The 18,616-nt window shown below is 38.4% G+C and overlaps 1 protein-coding gene across 3 annotated transcripts in view; it reads right to left on the bottom strand.

Moving 5' to 3' along the window:
• The window catches only part of LOC114344885 (putative serine protease F56F10.1), a 112,942-nt gene that overhangs the window by 24,070 nt on the left and 70,256 nt on the right, over positions 1-18,616 (bottom strand). For all 3 annotated transcript variants that reach the window (XR_007700014.1, XR_007700015.1, XM_050657649.1), the window contains exon 4: positions 2,641-2,876. Coding sequence is in view for 1 of the 3 variants with exons in the window: in XM_050657649.1 (XP_050513606.1) it covers positions 2,641-2,876 (236 nt within the window). In the remaining 2 variants the exon portion in view is untranslated. The remainder of the gene's footprint in view (positions 1-2,640; positions 2,877-18,616) is intronic.

Below are 18,616 nucleotides of genomic sequence, written 5' to 3' on the forward strand. Positions count from 1 at the left end.
GATTTGTTAAATAAGTCAATTTTATTTTTTTAATGTATAGGAGGGATCAGTAGAAGCTTATGCACGCTTAAGTTTAAGTTTTTGGGGTTGTCACCCTTGTCCCCATGCCACCATCTTGGAAAAGAGGTGTAAAGGGGTTTCGCGCTATATCTCGTAAACTACCAACGCTACGGAAAATCTGATAAAGCATAAAATGTAGCAAATTAAATTTTCTACAATTTAAAAAAGATATACCTAAACAAAAATAAGTAATAATTTTTTAACAAGTTTCCTTTTGGAGGTTATAATGTTTTTCAGTTCATTTTACAATAAAATAACATTTTAGCAATTTTGTAGAGGGTTTTTTAGCGAATAATTTCCACTATAAAGTTGTTTAATTCTATTTATTTATCTAGGTTTTACAGCGCTCCAAACTTGACCAGATTCTCGAATGCTCATAGGAATACATTAAAAACAAAACGTTAGGCTTACTTTTCTATCTGTATATTTTTTTGTTATTGTTCTATGCTATTATTAATCCATTTTAGACCTTTCTACCCACTACATATATAACTTAGAATCCTAAGCATATATAGAAAAGGCCCAAGAAGTTGTTTGAGGACAAATTCGCCGGTTCAGAAGAAGAATGACGCAACCGCAAAATGCAAAATTCTTCAGAAAAACGATTTTTAAATATCTAAAATAAATAGGGATTAAATGAAGAGTAATTGTCCAGGAGCATCGGTATGGCGTTTGTTTTTTGACAACGATTGCTTTTATTTTCATCGATATTGGTTCGAATTTCATTATCTTAATTTAATCGCCCCATTATCAACCCTATCTATAGTTGCATCATTATGCATCTGAAACAAGGTCCAACATAGCGCGTATTTCAGTAACGACGCACTCCAGGGAAATAAGCTAGAAATAGACCATGTTCGGGACACTCAAAGATCCAGGTAGCTGACTACTTTTTTAGTTATTGTAGACCTATAGGAAGAAAACCTACCTGTTTTCCATCCACCCTTTCCTTTGCTTAAAGTAATCTACTTAATGGGGGTCTCGAAAAGATTGGTCATAAATTATACCACACATTCTGGAGTCAAAAATAGTTCGATTGAACCTAACTCACCTTAGTACAAAGGTGCTCATAAAAAAAAGTCACAACCCTTTGAAATTACAAAATGAAAATAGATTTTTTTCAATATATCGAAAACTATTAAAGATTTTTTATTGAAAATAGACATGTATCATTCTTATGGCAGGATCATCTTAAACGAAAATTATAGTGAGATTTGTCCACCCCATAAAAATTTTATGGAGGTTTTGATCCCTTAAATCCCCCAAACTTTTGTGTACATTCTAATTAATCATTATTGTGGACCATTAGTTAAACACAACGTTTTTAAAACTTTTTTGCCTCTTAGTATTTTTTTGATAAGCGAGTTTTTATCGAGATGCGACTTCTTTTTTAAAATATTTACATAAAAATTGTATGGGAGTTTTGTTCCTTTAAACCCCCCAAATGTTTGTGTACGTTCCAATTAAACTATTATTGTGGTACCATTAGTTAAACACAGTGTTTTTTAAACTTTTTTGCCTCTTAGTCTTTTTTTGATATTTGATTATCGAGATTTGGCTTCTTTTTCAAAATATACCTAAAAATGTAAATTATAAATGTTATATGTGAAAATAGTCACCTTGAACCACTCAAGGGTTACCGACTCTTTGGTTTCGCAATATCAGTTCCTATTTCATCATCCTTTCAGCAAGCGTTCCCATAGAGATAGCTGACCATGCATGGACATCAACCTCTGACCAAAGCTGGCCTTTCGTGGGAAATGCCGACACTACATTTTGTAGGAAGATTATAAATTTAGGACTTTAACTTTATTTTTCACTCGTCATTTTAGTTTCTCGCTAGTAACATATATTTGCATTATATAATTTTATTTACTTCAATTTATCATAGAACAAAGTATAAGTGTAATTTGTGAAATAAATCTTTTTTAAAAAGTCAATTATCAAGTTAGTGATTTAACATAAATATACATTTCTTCAGATTATACAAAATGTGGTGGATTCGATAAATATTCAAAATATATTGATAAATACTGGCTTATCGAAAAGTCCTAGGAGGCAAAAATGTTTTAAAAACAGTGTGTTTAACTAATGGTGCCACACTAATAATTAAATTGGAACGTACACAAAAGTTTGGGGGGGGGGGGGGTTAAGGGAACAAAATCCCATAAAATTTTTATGGGATACACAAATTTCACTTTAATTTCTATTTAAGATGCTGCTGCCATAAGAATGCCACATGTCCATTTTCAATGAAAAATCTCTACAAGTTTTCGATATTTGAAAAAAAAATGATTTTCATTTTGTAACTTCAAAGGGCTGTAACCCTGTAACTTTGTTTGTGTGCACTATTGTATATATTTAAGTAGGTTCAATCAACCTATTTTTGACCTCAGAATCTGTAGTATAATTTATGACCAATATTTTCGGGACACCCTGTATTAACCATATATTACTGAAGATTATATTGTTCCACAAATATGAAAACAAGATTCAATCTATATTAAATTTTTAATTTTGGTTTTAAATTTTTAACCTTCTATATTTCCAAAGTTTTGTGGCTGAACTCTAAAAAGTTACCTGGAAAATCCAATTTGGCGAGAAGTGGTGCACTTGCAGACATAGCCCCATGTACCAAATGTGGGTATTTCAGGCGTAGCCAGGCAGCCAAGTTTCCGGAATAAGAACCTCCGAAAACAATCCATTTTACATCACGAGTCAGATTGTATTTTTGGTTCATAGCTTCAATGAAGAACGCTAAGTCCCTCAAGGCTTGCTGACTTGTTAAATATACAAGATTCTCAGTACTCAAATCTCTGAAATACAAAAATTAACTACTATTTACTTTTAATTAGGTGAAAATTATTTTAAATGATAATGCTTACTCTCCCATTTTTTAGTAACTGAATCTCATTTTAATAATCTTAAAATCAAAAACAAATCTTGTAGCTCAAATAAAAAGGACTCCGGTAATTTTCTTATTTAAAATGGTGTCAGTTAAATTGGCCAAAACGTAAATAAACTCTGAACCCTGGGAAATAAACCAAAGAAACAAATCAGAAATTAAGACCATGGAAATAAACTACTGGAGAAGATGTTGCCATAGGCGCCCATACACACGGCAGGGTGGGGGGGCGTGCCCCTCCTAGCTTTTCAGGAAAGAACAAAAATTAAATTTATATTACACAAACGTATTTTTGTCAAAAAATTATTGGATAATTTTGCGAGATAAATTGGAAACAACATATTTATTAATAAAAAAAATTCACATATTGGGTAATTAATAGTTTAACAGAAAATCTGTATGTGCGACAGCGGTCTATATGGAATGTGCATAATATACATTTCGCACAATCACGGTATGCTATTAACGAAAACATTGAAAGAGATTAGAAACGTGGGAACATAATATATACTGTAATCGACACCCAAAATTACAAATTAAATGAATATTTATAATACTGCAAAGAAAATCATATCAGCAAGAAATCCGATCTCTGACCGATAATCACTATGAGCCATTTGTCTTTGAGAACTGGCACTATAAAGTGTAAAATCTGTGAAGTGATTATATTAAGTTTTGTGTACACCGAATAGAACCATCTTCGTAAGCACCATTAGGTATTTAAGTAATTATATTTTATATTTTAAAATAAATTCATATTGAAAAATAATTTTTAAAATTTATTGAACATAGTTAGTCAAATTTTAGTTTGTAAAAGTATTTTTTAGTAAGTAGATTATTTTTAAAGTGTACATTATGATGAACAGAACAATTTTATTTAAATGAAAAACAGGTGATCTTGCATGATGAATGAGTGTTATATACAGGGTGTCCCAAAAGTAGCGGAAAGGTCGAATAATTCGCGAAATGAACATTGGATCCAAAAAGTGATACCATAGCAAAATTATAGAAGCGGTCTAATATCTCGAGAAATATACTTCCAAATGAAAAACTAAAAAAAAACGTGTTTAATATTTTTCAAAAATCTATAGAATGACACCAAACACGATTTTTCATTCCACACTCTGGAGATGGGTGGGAGTTAACTTTAAAATCTTAAATAAGAACCCCCGTTTTTTATTGCAGATTGAGTTTCCTCCTCAAAAAATAAGTAACATTTATTCTAAACTTTTTTTAGAATTGTTGACGGATGGCGCTATAATCGGAAATTGAGATTTATTTGCGCCATTTATCAACGATTCTAAAAATGTTTGGAATATATGTGACTTATTTTTCATAAGGATTCTAATTCTGCAAAAATAAAGGGGGCTCCTTTTTAAGATTTTAAAGTAAAAACTTGGTTAGTTTACTCACCAAAGTTGAAGGCAGGGCTTTGCAAGCATTGTATTCTTTTCAAACCGGTTTTAAAGAGAGGCGCATTTGGATCTTTTATAATAAAAGCTCATCAAGACTACAAACATTTTTGCCAGTTTCACTTTGAAGTAGTTAAAGTCTGGTGCCGACCACTGGACTGGTAACACGCGTGCGAGCGGAGCAGAGCAGCAGCAGCGAAGAGAAGCCGACGAGTAGTGGGGATTACTTGGCTGGGGACTTTTTAGTCCTGCCTTGAATGTAAGCGAGGCAACAGTTGAGCGTTTTCACTCTCCGAGGCGAGAAGACGACAAGGAGCCAACGGTGGAAGAAGTTGTACGGCTAGCAGGAATTTTCATTCCAATCACAAATGTAAGCGTGATAGCGAAGTCGTGCACTTCTAAGCCTTAGGCGAGAAGGAGAGGCAAAGGCCGATCGGCTGGATGTGGTGAAACTGAGGGAATTTGATTTTATTGGATTCTCTGAGACGCCACAGCTAGAGATCGGCTAGCAGAAAAAAAATTAGCGGGCTCGACGTGAGCCCGCTACGGGATATCTACTGTGCCTCCGTAAGGGATGGGTGCAATTTAAAACATTGTACCTCGACACTGCAAGGTGTAGTTCTTTAGAAACCTACATCGTGCAGCCCCGGCCCTAGGTCAGTAGATTGAGAAACGCAAGAGGAACCCGTATCTAGTTCTGTCTGGGTACGTGATCTACCGCGCTTGGTGCAGGGAGCCAACCCTGAAGTCGAGCTGGCGTCGGGCCAGTCGGCAGAAAAAAAGGCTTCGTCAATATTAGGACCGTTCGCCCCCAACCCCAGACGATTGATCGAGCTAGGTCTCGATCACGCCCCCGATCCATGGCGCAATCCCCGCCAATCTATGAGGGCTCACGCAAAGTGGGCCCAAACCTGTTTCAGGAATTAAGTTCCGACACAGATGACTGCTCATCCATGGATGAAAATGGTTTCAAGAAACCTAGGAGCGAGAGGAAAAAGGAGAAATCCAAAAAGAAGAAAGAGGAGAAATCGAAGAACGACGCAGAAGCGAAGAAGGATGGAGAAAATCCAAATGCAGAGCCCATGGATGACGAGGCAGAGCAGGCAGTCAGAGGCACCACCAAACGAGCGAAACCAAAAGAGAGCGAAGCCAACGAAGACATGAAAGAGAAGGTACTTAAGACAAATGAGCAAGAAGAGATGAGAAAGATGCTAGAGGCGATGACGGCAGAGAGAGACCAACAAAGAGCCGAAAACGAGAGACTAAGGATCGTAATCCAAGAACAAAATGAAGAGATGAAGAAAATGTCAGCCCAATTGAATGATCTGATAGAACAACAAAGAATGATGACAGAACTCTTACAGAATCTCCAACAGAAGCCAGTCTCTGAAGTCGAGAAATCGCAGCCACTCCCTGAAGCCAAAAAGTCACCCGCAGAGGAGAGACTAAGAAAAATCCGAGAGACATCAAAAAATAAAGAAGATTTCCCAAAACTAAAGACACCCATCTCAAAAGACGAGACGACATCATGGGAAACTCAAGCAAAAAACGCCATGAGAGCTGCTTCACCCAGCAGCAGAAGAATCCTTCAATCTGCCCCGAGGAAATGCCCCACCAATGCATCCATCTACGAGCACGGGTGGAGATACGCCTGCCGCACGGCATCCCAAGGATTCAGAGTCGAACCAAATGGAGACGAACCAACAAGAAGAAGCTGCCGCGTTACCTGCACAACAGGTAACCCGTCAACGAAAGCCGCCTGTAATTAAATTACAGAGCGTGAGCGAGACAGGGGCTATCCTCAGTATAGCCCAGAAACAAAGCGTGATCACGATAAATAAGATCTCCAGAAGCGGAAGGGAAACCCTCATCCAGGCGAAAAGCCCGGAAGATTATCGAAAGATGACCCACATTATTGAGGATTACGCAAAGAACATGACCCTAAAAGATCCCAAGAAGAGACTACAATGGATAGCCTTCCCATTCGAGGAAGAAGTAAAACCTAAAATGGTAATAAGAGGGCTACCAACGAATACCAAAGAGGAAGAGATCAAGAATGACATGGCAGATCAATATAACATTGACTGCCAAGCAGCAAAGAACATGTCAACAAGAGCCGGCCCAAGAAGACAGCTACCTATGTTCGTCATAACTCTGGATCAGGGGGACGTCGAGGCGGCGAGGCGCATAACCAACCTGTGCCACATGAAGGTCGTGGTAGAGGATCTCCGAAAAGCGACAGGACCAACGCAGTGTTTCAACTGCCAAGGCTACCACCACGCCCAGAACGCCTGCCACAAGGACCCCAGGTGTGTCAAATGCGGTGAGGATCACCCCACTAAGATGTGCAAAAGGGCCAAAGAAGTCAAAGCTACATGTGCCAACTGTAAAGGCAGCCATCCAGCCAGCTACAGAGGATGCCCTAGATGCCCTATGTGGGGAAGACCCCCACCAAGGAGGCCGCAACAACAACAACCACAAGCAAGAAGACCACAAGCTACCGGTACCACCTACGCCCAGGCCACGCAGAACAACCAACACCAAACAGCGATCCCTGATGAAGACTACATAGTCAGAATAGTGACTAGGGTAGTCAAAGAAGTTATACTAGGCACCAGGGAAGCACAGAAGTAATGCTGACAGACAGGGGATATTTGAGGATAGGCTCCTGGAATCCGGGCGGTATATCAACGAACCAAAACATCATGGATGAAATCGCCAATAGATATGAGATGGACATCGTAGCAATCCAGGAGACCAAGCTAACAAACAACTTCAACCTAAAGTTCCCTGGGTACGATGTATATAGGAACGACCTCAATAGAAGATCAGGAGGAACGGCCATCCTAGTTAAGAAGGAAATCACTCACACCAGATTCACGACTCCACCACTAGTTAACATGGAGGCAACAACAGTAGAAGTGAAAATGAGGCAAGGCGCAGTCAGAATAACATCAGCCTACGTAAGACCGCAACACCCATTAATGGACGATGACCTAGACGCGTTCCTTAACATCGCTGAAACATCCATCATAATAGGAGACCTGAATGCAAGATCCCCCAACTGGAACGATAGAGCTACGAACAGAAATGGAAGACTACTAAATAGCTACATAGAAAATAACGAAGATACAGTGGCAATGGGCCCAGAAGAACCAACACACTTCCCAGGAAATGGACTTCCCACCCATATCGACATAGTTGTGGCCAAAAACCTAGGACTACAATCAGAACTAATCACGCTGGACGAAGGATCAACAGACCACAACCCCATTCTACTAGAAATTGGAACATGGGAAGAGACAAACCCACCGAAAAGAACAAAAAAGAAAACAAAGTGGACGAATTATAAAATATTAGTGAGTGAAAGAATAAATATAGTGCCAGTTATAAATAACCCTGAAGAAATAGAAGTAAAAGTCCTAGAGCTCGAAAATATCATCCAAGAGGCAATCAGAAACAGCACAACAGAGGAAGAAGTCGAGATCCATACGGGAAGGTTCAAAGACATACCACAAGAAACTCAAGAGCTGATAAGGGAAAAAATAGAGCGAAAAAAATAGCCAGAAGAACAAGAAATCGAGTAGACAAAACCTGGGCAAATACTTTAAACAGAGAGGTCAAAACGGCCCTACAACTCCACCGCAGCAAAAAATGGGACAACTTTGTACAAGAGATGGAAGAACTAGACTCAAACATGAAAAACGTTTGGAAGCTCCAAAAAATGTTGAGAAGCGACAGAAAACCCATCCCCCCATTACATGGAAGAGACGGCATGGCATACACCATAGAGGATAAAGTAGAGGCGATGAGGGCTACACTCGAAAGAGAATGCGACCTAAACTTCCACCAAAACGAAGACGACGACTTCCTGGAAGAAGTCGAAGAACAAGAAGAAGGACCAGAAGACCCAGAGGACATCATTCCCCCAACATCACCGGAAGAAATCAACGAACACATCCGAAACAGTTCACCGAGAAAAGCACCTGGTCCAGACGAAATAACAAACAGAGCCCTAAAGTATTTGCCCAGAAAAGCTATAGTGTACTTCACAAACATAGTGAACGCGATACTAAGATTTAAGATATTCCCGAACAGGTGGAAAATGGCCCACGTCATTATGATCCCAAAACCTGGTAAGAACCACACATTCCCGCAGAACTACAGGCCAATCAGCTTACTTCCAGCGATCAGCAAGATAGTGGAAAGAATCATTCTTAGCAGACTGCAAGCGGAAACAAATAGATTAAACATTATCCCAGAAGCTCAATTCGGATTCAGAGCAGAGCACTCCAGCGAGCTACAAGTACTCAGACTAACCGAGAACATAGCAGCTGGATTCAACGACAGGCAGTATACTGGAGCAGCGTTCCTTGACGTAAGCAAAGCGTTCGACAGAGTATGGCATAAGGGGCTTCTATACAAAATGAGGGGCTACGGGTACAGCGGGGCTATGACGAGGCTAATCTCGTCGTACTTGGGCGGCCGGAGTTTCAGGGTTCGGATAGGACAAGTCCTGTCCGAACTCGTTAACCCGGAGGCTGGAGTACCCCAGGGAGCGGTCCTGTCACCCCTGCTGTACACGATATACACCGCTGACGTACCTAGAACACCAGGTACCCTTATGAGCCTATATGCCGACGACACAGCGATAGCGGCCAAACACAGAAATGTAGATATAGCAGTGACCAACCTGCAAACAGCACTACAAGAAATAGAGGAATGGAGTATAAAATGGAAGATAGCCATCAACTCGGAAAAGACACAAGCGGTTCTATACAAGAAAGGAAGACAACAACCAGAGGAACAGCTGACGGTACAGAACACCCCCATCGAGTGGAAAAACGAAGCTAAATACCTAGGAGTTATCATGGACAAAGGATTAACCTTCCAAAAACATGTAGAAGCCACAGTCCATAAGGCCAACATAGCGAAAGCAACACTAAGAGGACTTACAGGCAGAAAAAGCAAACTAAGACTAAAAACAAGATTAAGATTGATAAACAGCATTATACTACCGGTATTAACATACGCATCTCTCGCATGGGGACAAGCATGTAACACCCACAAAAAGAAGATCCAAGCGGTCCACAACAGCAGCTTGAGAGAAGCCGCCAGAGTCCCAAGATACGTAGCAGAAAGATTCCTGTTCAGAGAACTCCAACAGGTGAGAGTCACCGAAATCATGACAGACAAAGCAAGGGTCAAATTCGCGGAACTGGAGCACCACCCAAGTCATATACTGCGAGAGATGCTAAGGTATGATGAGTTCCACCGATGGAAGCACAGAAGACCGAAACAGCAAATAGTGGAATAAAGTGATCAAAAGTGAAAAGTGATAGTAGTCAGTTCGTAGCTCAAAAACAAGTGCCGAAGATAGCGTTACATACGGAGATCCAACACCACGATCACCTTCAAGGTAAGACAATTTTAGAAAATTATAGAAGGGCGCAGGCCCCCAAAAAAATATATATAAAAAAATAAAAAAGGCGTAAGCCCCCAAAAAAATATAAAAAACCATAAAAAACACATAAAAACTCGAGCAACAAGTCATTGGGCGGAGCCCAATAGGGCTCAGCACGATGACTTGGGGCCCAAGCAAGCAATTTTTAGTACCGCGGTTAAGTAAGTAAGACGATAAAGGCATAGAGCGCATCACGCTGAGCCTAAGATTTTTGCATTCGATTAGGGTACCACATGGAATCTTATTATCCAGGATTCCATTGTGAAGAGAATTTGGCTACGATAGTTGTGCCCTCATCGCGCATCAGCGTGCTATGGGGGGGGGGAAGGGATGGCCTGGGGCATTGGAGCGAGGTGGGGTGATCCCTGTTTACACTCCTCGGGTCAAAACACCTCGCCCCAATGAATTGTTACACCCGAATGTACTCTTTCGAGAGGGTGGACATTCCCACAGGTCGGGTTAAATCAAATTGCTTGCCTGCTTGCTTGAACATTTTTGCCCGATCACATGAAAAGAATAGTTGGCATCTAGAATCTACAAGCATAAGACCAACAGTTTTTGTGATTCGATCGAAATGAAAAAGAAAAACATTATTGAGCAATTGGATAGTGGGATTAAGAACTTGTGAATATCAATAGGAAAAAACTTAACTCGCGTCTTTAATTTTTTGTAGTACCCATGACATTTCCATTTAAAAACTTGGTCTAGTATTTAAATGTATGAATAATTTCTCACAATAGGGTTCAAACTAGGTTTTTTAGGTGGTTTAAACCAGTGGTTCCCAACCTTTTTCCCATGATCGCCCCCTTAGACAGGTTTCACCAGTTGTGAATACTATAATCGCCCCCCTCCCCAATTAAATTGAAACAAAAAATTAATCAGTACAATTGATTTATTTTTACGTTTCGTAAAATGATACATGGTAAGTCACCATTCAATCTTCACTTGTCCACTGCTGGACATAGATCTCTCTCATAATTTTCCCTCTATTTCGATCTTGTGCCTCTTGCATCTTGTCCACGTGTTGGTGAACATGGTTAGTAATAATTGATAATTTCTCTCTTGGGCCTGGTGATACTCACATAATTTCTTTATGTCTGGCTCAATGTTGGTTAATAGCTATGTACCTCAAATCCCCTCCAAGGTGGAGGCAATATGTTTGAAGATCCTCAGAATAACCACATGATGATTTCTGGGGAATTTGGTCAGACCTCCTCTCTGTATATTTTCTTCAAAAATAGAGAGTTTGTCAATGAATGCTCCTACTACTCCCTTCGCTTTGGCCATATTTATGTTCTTCATTTGTAATTCCAGATTCGTACCATTTAATTTTTCAGAAATGTCTGATAGTTAAGCGATGTCATTTCGCTTCTCTTGTAGTGCTGTACTCAGTGTGGGGTCAGTAGTTATAAGAAATTCGATAACAATATTCATGAGACTGCAGAACCGCCGTAAGCAATTCCCTTTCGAAAGCCAGCGGACGTCCTTATGTAGTACTGGAGTAGCAATGTATTAAATATCTCATCATTTTCTTTACAGAGTGTCAGAGTGTACGAAATATTCCATCATTCTTTGGTTTTGCTTTAATTTTATTTGCCTCATCTATGACAAGACCAATATTTACATATGAAGCACAGACATGGACCTTCACAAAGGAAAATATGGAAACGATGGCCAAGACTCAAAGGGCAATGGAAAGAAAGATGCTGGGTATCAAGCTAGGTGATAAAAAGAACAATACATGGATCATAAATAAAACCAAAGTGAAAGATCTAAACAAACATGCAGCTACTCTCTAGTGGAAAACATGACAAAACAACAGACAAAAAGACGGAAGATGGAATGAAGCGATAATCCACTGGAGACCTTGAGACCGTAAAAGAGGAAAGGGCAGACTACAGACGAGATGGTCGAATGACCCAAAAAGATACGCTGAGACCAGATGAACAGGATTAGCACTGAACGAAGAAGAGTGGAAAAATAAGGGGGAGGCCTACGTTCAATTTTGGACAAATGAATGGCAAAAGATAGATAGATGACACAACGACCACAATTTCGGCCGTACACTTTTTGTTAGAGTCAGATCGGCAGGGTCGACACCTACTCTCATCATTCTTGTCCCACTTCTGTCCCTTTCTCTTTTGTGCGGATGTTCGCCCAATACGAAAGCTCGATAAAAGAAAAATGCAGAATTAATTATAATGTATTACTTACCTATAGAATTAAATTGTATCATGATTCATACCCCTCTGTTACTAGACGAGATGTTTGTGTTATTATTATCTGCATTGGTGTATATTTAATTACTTTTTATTACCTATGGATATCCGATCGAAAGTATTGTTTTTTCTTCTCTATTACCCATTTCTCGTTTCCCAGATGCTAATCGCCCACCTTATCGCCCCCTTTTCTCTATTGCCCCCATATCGCCCCTTTCGCTCTATCGCCCCCCTGAAAATCTCAAATCGCCCCCAAGGGGGCGAACGCCCCCCGGTTGGGAATCACTGGTTTAAACTACAGTAGACTCCCTCTATAACGCTGAAACTGAAATGGTGGACTAATTATCTCGTTATAAGCGGATCTCGTTATATCAACAATAATATTGAAATGTTTTGATGCCTCTTACGTAGTTTATTAGGTGTCGATGGTCAACGCACGAATCAGAATTGGCAGCACCACGTCGGAGGAATTCCTCATTGACACCGGGCTTAGACAAGGAGATCCTCTCGCCCCCCTGCTGTTTAACTTCGCACTGGAACATGCAGTAATAAAAGCACAACTGACAAACGGATTTGCCGCCCAAGGATCAAAAATACTATTGCCCTTTGCGGATGACGTGAACACAATTCACCAGAGATGCAAAAGAAGTTTTCACCCTATTCGAGAACGGAACCAAGGAAGTTGGTCCTAAGGTCAACGAGGACAAGACCAAGTACATGGTGGTTACGAAGAACCCAAGACCAAGGGTTAGACAAAACGTAACAATTAATGAATACAACTTTGAAGTCGTCAAAGAATTTAAGTACCTGGGAGCGATCATAATATCTGAAAATAAATATGAAAAGGACGTGGCAGCCAGGATCATTGCAGGAAACAGGGCATATTACTCATTAATGACCCTTCTTAAATTAAAAATACTCTCAATACCAGCAAAAATAAGAGTATATAAGACAATAACAACGTATGTTGTTATTGTCAATCCCACAATAACGTATGGAAGTGAAACATGGACTCTGAACCAGCGGGAAACGACAAAATTACAGGTACTAGAAAGAAAGATACTGCGGACTATCTATGGGCCTTGCAGAGAAGAGACTACAGGAGAATGGAGAAGAAGACACAATGATGAACTCCAGACAATATATGGAGATGAAAACATAGTACGCTACATTAAAGCAAACCGAATACGATGGGCGGATCACGTGCTAAGATCGAGTGACGAAAGACTTCTGAACGCCACATTCTGGGAAAGGCCCGATGGCAAAAGGTCAGTTGGTCGACCAAGAAAGAGATGGAAAGACGCAGTAGCCAGTGACCTACGCAAAATGGAAGTACAGCAATGGGAAATAGCTGGTCAGGACCGACAACAATGGAGGGAAATAGTAAACGCGGCCAAGACTCACATAGAGTTTTAGAGCCAAATGATGATGATGATGATGATGGTCAACCTGAACAGTGAACAATGAGACTTCGCCGCCATAAATTGTAAATTTCCTATAATATTCAATATCGGTCGATAAACAGGCAGAGTTTATTACAGGCGGCCGAGTTTATTACAGCACTAGCCTCGATAATAAGACAGATGTTGGGCATTTCTATGTAGAGGCAGTTGGGGCATTTATTTATTTATGACCATTACAACGCTAAAAACAGGTAAAACACGTATTTTTCCATTTCAATTTTCCTCGTTATAACCAAATATGCCTCGTTATAGAGCGTTATAGTTCAATAGGAATTTCATGGGACACCTAATGTACCTCGTTATAAGCGAAACCTCATTATATCCGTGTTCGTTATGGAGAGAGTCTATTGTATATATTATATTGTCATCCAAAATATACAAAATGTAATCTGCAACATCTTCACGTTTGCCCCCCCCCCTAAAATTTTTATATGGGCGCCCTTGGATGTTGCCGGTTTACTAGACTTGATATGGTGCGAAACGAAGATATGGAGGAGAAATGGAAATTGATCTAGATATAATAGACACAATCGAAGCCAAAAGACTTAAATGGTATGGACATCTTCAGATAATGCCTGAAAATAGATGGCTAAAAACATTTAAAAATGAACTCCGCCCACCAAAACAAAACGAGGTAGACCAAGACGATCCTGGAGAGAAGATGTCGAAGCTGCAATGATCGCCAGAGATTTAAAAACTGAAGATTGCTTCGACAGAAAATGCTGGAAATTCAGATTCGAGAAGTGGCGTCAGCTGTAGAAGACTCGCTTATTATATTATATACAAAAATACATGAGGTGTGATCAGCAAAAGTGTAGCAAGAGAGCGTCATCATCAAACTAATAATATATTAAAGACTACGAGAAAACCTGAGCAACCTGATATAGCAGCATAACAAATGAAATCGGGGATACAGAATGGATGACGTTTGACCGTATGTTACCTTTAAAATATACATTTAGTCCAGTCGGGTTAGACGAATAACAGGCCTAGCCTTGCATTAGGATCTGCCCCAAATTTTATTTATCTGATCTTTAGGGGAGGTCAACAGTAGTGTAAATTTTAAATCTCGACTGAATTCCGCCGTTGCGTTAGCCGCCATCTTGATTTTAAATGAGAACAGTTTTTGCTCAATATCTCCGCCATTTTCTATTTTTTGACCAAAAATATACAAACCAATATTGTTGAAAATGTGATTTTCTATAATTTTGTTTATTATAATTTTTTCGTTCGGTCGATATTTTCCGAGTTATGGCGGAAAATAGTAACAGTTAGAGCGTAATTGTTGAATTATCTCGTTTATTATTAGTTTTACGACAAAAACGTCACTATACAAAAATAGAGAGAATTAAATTCTACACAATTTTGATCTCTTTCATTTTTTTGTCAAAATTAATATTTAAGGTAGTACGTATGCGGAAATGGCGCGAGCGTACGACCTGATTGATTTTATAGCAATTGTTTTTGTTCAATATCTACGCCATTTTCAACTAAAATGGTTCCATTCCAAATACGATTTCCTACAATTTCTTTTTAACATTTTTTTTCATGTAGTTGATATTTTCCGAGTTAAGTGGGAAAGTAGTAAAAGGTGGTGGGGGGAGCATAATTACTGAATTGAATTTTGTTTCCAAGCTGTCCCAAATTTTATAATTCTATCCTTTAGGGGAGACCAATAGTAGTGTAAATTTAAAATCTCGACTGAATTCCGAGGTTACATTAGCCGCCATATTGATTTTAAAGGAGAACGGTTGTTGTATCTCCGAATCTCCGCCATTTTCAACTTTTCGACAAAAACGGTAGAAACTAAAATTATTGAAAATACAATTTCCTACAATTTCTTTTGCACAATTTTTATATGCGATCAATATTCTTCGAGTTAAGGGGGAAAATAGTGGAAGCGGAGGAAAAGCATAATTATTAAATTGTCTCATTTATTATTAACTTTACGGCATAATTGTACATACACAAAAATAAAGAGAATTATATTTTATACAATTTTTGACACTTCCAATGAAACACCAATCAAACTAAGTACATAAAACACATAAATAATAACTTATATGCATTAGGTTCACTTAATTTTAATAACTAGCGGGTTTTATTGGTTGAATTTGTCTGTCGATATTTTAAGCTTCCTGTCAGCTTATATATTTTAATATTTCAACAATTTTTTTTAATTTTGGACTCTGTTGGGTGAAATTTCCCCATCCCCCCTCTTGTAGACCCGCCACTGGTTCTCTCGAAAAATTGTAGTAAATCGTAATTGCAAAGATTTCAGTCCTTACACTTTTTATCGAAAAGTTGAAAATGGCGGAGATATTGAACAAAAACAATTGCTATAAAATCAATCGGGTCTTACGCTCGCACCTTTACCGCATACGTACTACCTTAAATATTGATTTTATAAAAAAATTGAAAGATATCAAAATTGTACAAAATTTAATTATCTTTATTTTTCTATGGGTACATATTTGTTGTAAAACTGATAGTAAACGAGATAAGTCAATAATTCAATAATTATACTCTAACTGTAACTATTTTCCCCCCATAACTCGGAAATAACGACCGCACGAAAAAAATTATAATAAACGAAATTATAGAAAATCGCATTTTCAACATTCAGTTTATACAATTTTTGTCGAAAAGTTGAAAATGGCGGAGATATTGAGCAAAAACGGTTCTCATTTAAAATCAATATGGCGGATAACGCAACGGTGGAATTCAGCCGAGATTTCAAATTTATACTACTATTGATCTCCCCTAAAGACTAGAAAAATAAAATTTGGGACAGCTCGTAATGCAAGGTCAAATGCTATCCCGATTGGGCTAATTTGCTCACGAGAGGAATGGGGTGGAAGAAACACACGGTCCAGTGTGCAAGATTATAACTGATACACAGATGGGTCTAAAGGTACGTATCCATACAAGGGTGAACCCCGCTCGTTGTAACACTGTAGCAGCTCCACATAGTGGATACGTTGGTGAAGACGCTCGGAGCTCACCCTCTTCGATTCAACCGATTTGCAATTTATACGTAGGGGAGCGCATGCCGTATCCACTTGAGCAGCTACACCGAGCGGGTTTCACCCTTGTATGGATACGCACCTTTAAACTACAGAAGTTTCAGATGCCGAATATGAAAGTCTGACTGGCGGCACATTACAATGTCACACTGATTTGGATTTCAGGTCATCGGAAATATACGGCAATTAAAGTCCTGATGAACAGCTACAAAATACTTCTTTAGTTCAGAGGCGACCATAGTAATGTCTAAAAACAACGTTCACGAACTAGATTATTTTAATCCTAGCTTGGACGGGCATGCGTTAATAGTGCTGAAAAAGCATTGATTATATAGACACGGATAATAACGCTGCTATTTGCTAAAGTTAAATAAGCATGAATTAGCTCATAGCATTGATTATAGACACGCATTCCGTGTCTATAATCAATGCTCATAGTTATAATAGGCTTGCTAATCGGATACGCGTCAGTCAAGAGGCATCTGCAAATAAAGAGGCTGTTTCATGGAGACCCAGCTGCGAACCCTGTAGTACAGAACCTGAATCATTCAAACATATCTTTCATAACTGTGAAAAAAACTTAGATCTCAGGTGGTAAACACTTATTAAAGAAACTAAGTTATCAATCGAAGTAGCACAGAAAACGACAATAAATATCGCCTCCGTACCACCAGATTGACAACAGGTGGAATACTTTCTTTGGTTACACCTCCTTTCTTTGGTTACTCTTTAACCAGAGTATTATGCAGCTGCTGCATTTTCGTTTTGCAAAGAAACTGAGAATGTTTATACATTTTTAATTCATTTACTCTTTTGTTTGAGTTGTTTGAGTATTAAGGAATCTTGCTTGTTGGAGCTTTACCACGCTGAGTAGATGAGTTGTGAATTATTTAAAATTCTCTCATCTTAATTTCCTCGGCACCCTGTATGATTTATAAATTTTAAAAATCTCAGGAGGTGAAACCAAAGAAAGTATTCCACCTGTTCTCAATCTGGTGGTACGGAGGTGATATTTATTGTCGTTTTCTGTGCTACTTCGATTCATAACTTAGTTTGTTTTTCGGTAGATGGCCCTAGTTCATCCGTGACATTTCTTTCTTTGCAATTCGGGAAGGCCCAAGCTATGGTAAATGGTTAAATCGGAGAGAAGAGGATATGGGTTTACTGATGAGGGGAAAAGATCTCCTAAACCGGTATAGACTCTTCCTGCACTCTCCGATTTAACCAGAGTATTATGCAGCTGCTGCATTTTCGTTTTGCAAAGAAATTGAGAATGTTTATACATTTTTACTTGTTAAAGACTTCAAAGTTACTTTAAAAATGTAAGGTACAGATCTTTTAGATTTATAAACGCTGGTAAAGACATACAGAGAACTTACATACAGATATTCAGAATTTTGCAATTAATATCATGAATAAATGAAAGATATATACCTAACTGACCCTACTGACTGCCGTACGAGCGGTTTATAGCCGACGGCCTCTAAAATTAAAAAAAAACTATTCATAATACATATTTTGAATATTTCCTGGAAAAATGGGAAAATAATTTATTTAAAACTTGAAATAAATTGCTAAGTAGGTGCTAGTCTAAGATCCGATATAAGGTCGAACTGCACCGATCTGTTTAATGGAAAAAAATTATTTTATATGTAAATTAGTATGTTAAAATTTTAACTATTTATAATGGGAAATAAGCCACAATATTATTAAAAAATGATTTTTATTAACGTTTCATAATATGTATCTGAATTGCCGATATAAATGAGTCAAATTAAATAAATTATTAGAAGAATTTTTTTACTAAGCAACAACATTTTTGTTTATGTTAGTATTATTTTGTATTTTGATAACGGCACCCGATTTGGGCGTCGAAACGTTAATAAAAATCATTTTTTAATAATATTGTGGCTTATTTCCCATTATAAATAGTTAAAATTGTAAAAATGCCACAAGAAAATAGCTTCAGAACAACATTAGTATGTTAAACATTATATAAAAAAACAAGGGTTGCCTGATATAATCCTGTTCTAACTATAATTATTAATAATTAAAAAAAATTTCTTA

The sequence above is a fragment of the Diabrotica virgifera genome, chromosome 8 (genome assembly GCF_917563875.1).
Source record: "Diabrotica virgifera virgifera chromosome 8, PGI_DIABVI_V3a".
In the NCBI taxonomy this organism is placed as follows: domain Eukaryota; kingdom Metazoa; phylum Arthropoda; class Insecta; order Coleoptera; family Chrysomelidae; genus Diabrotica; species Diabrotica virgifera.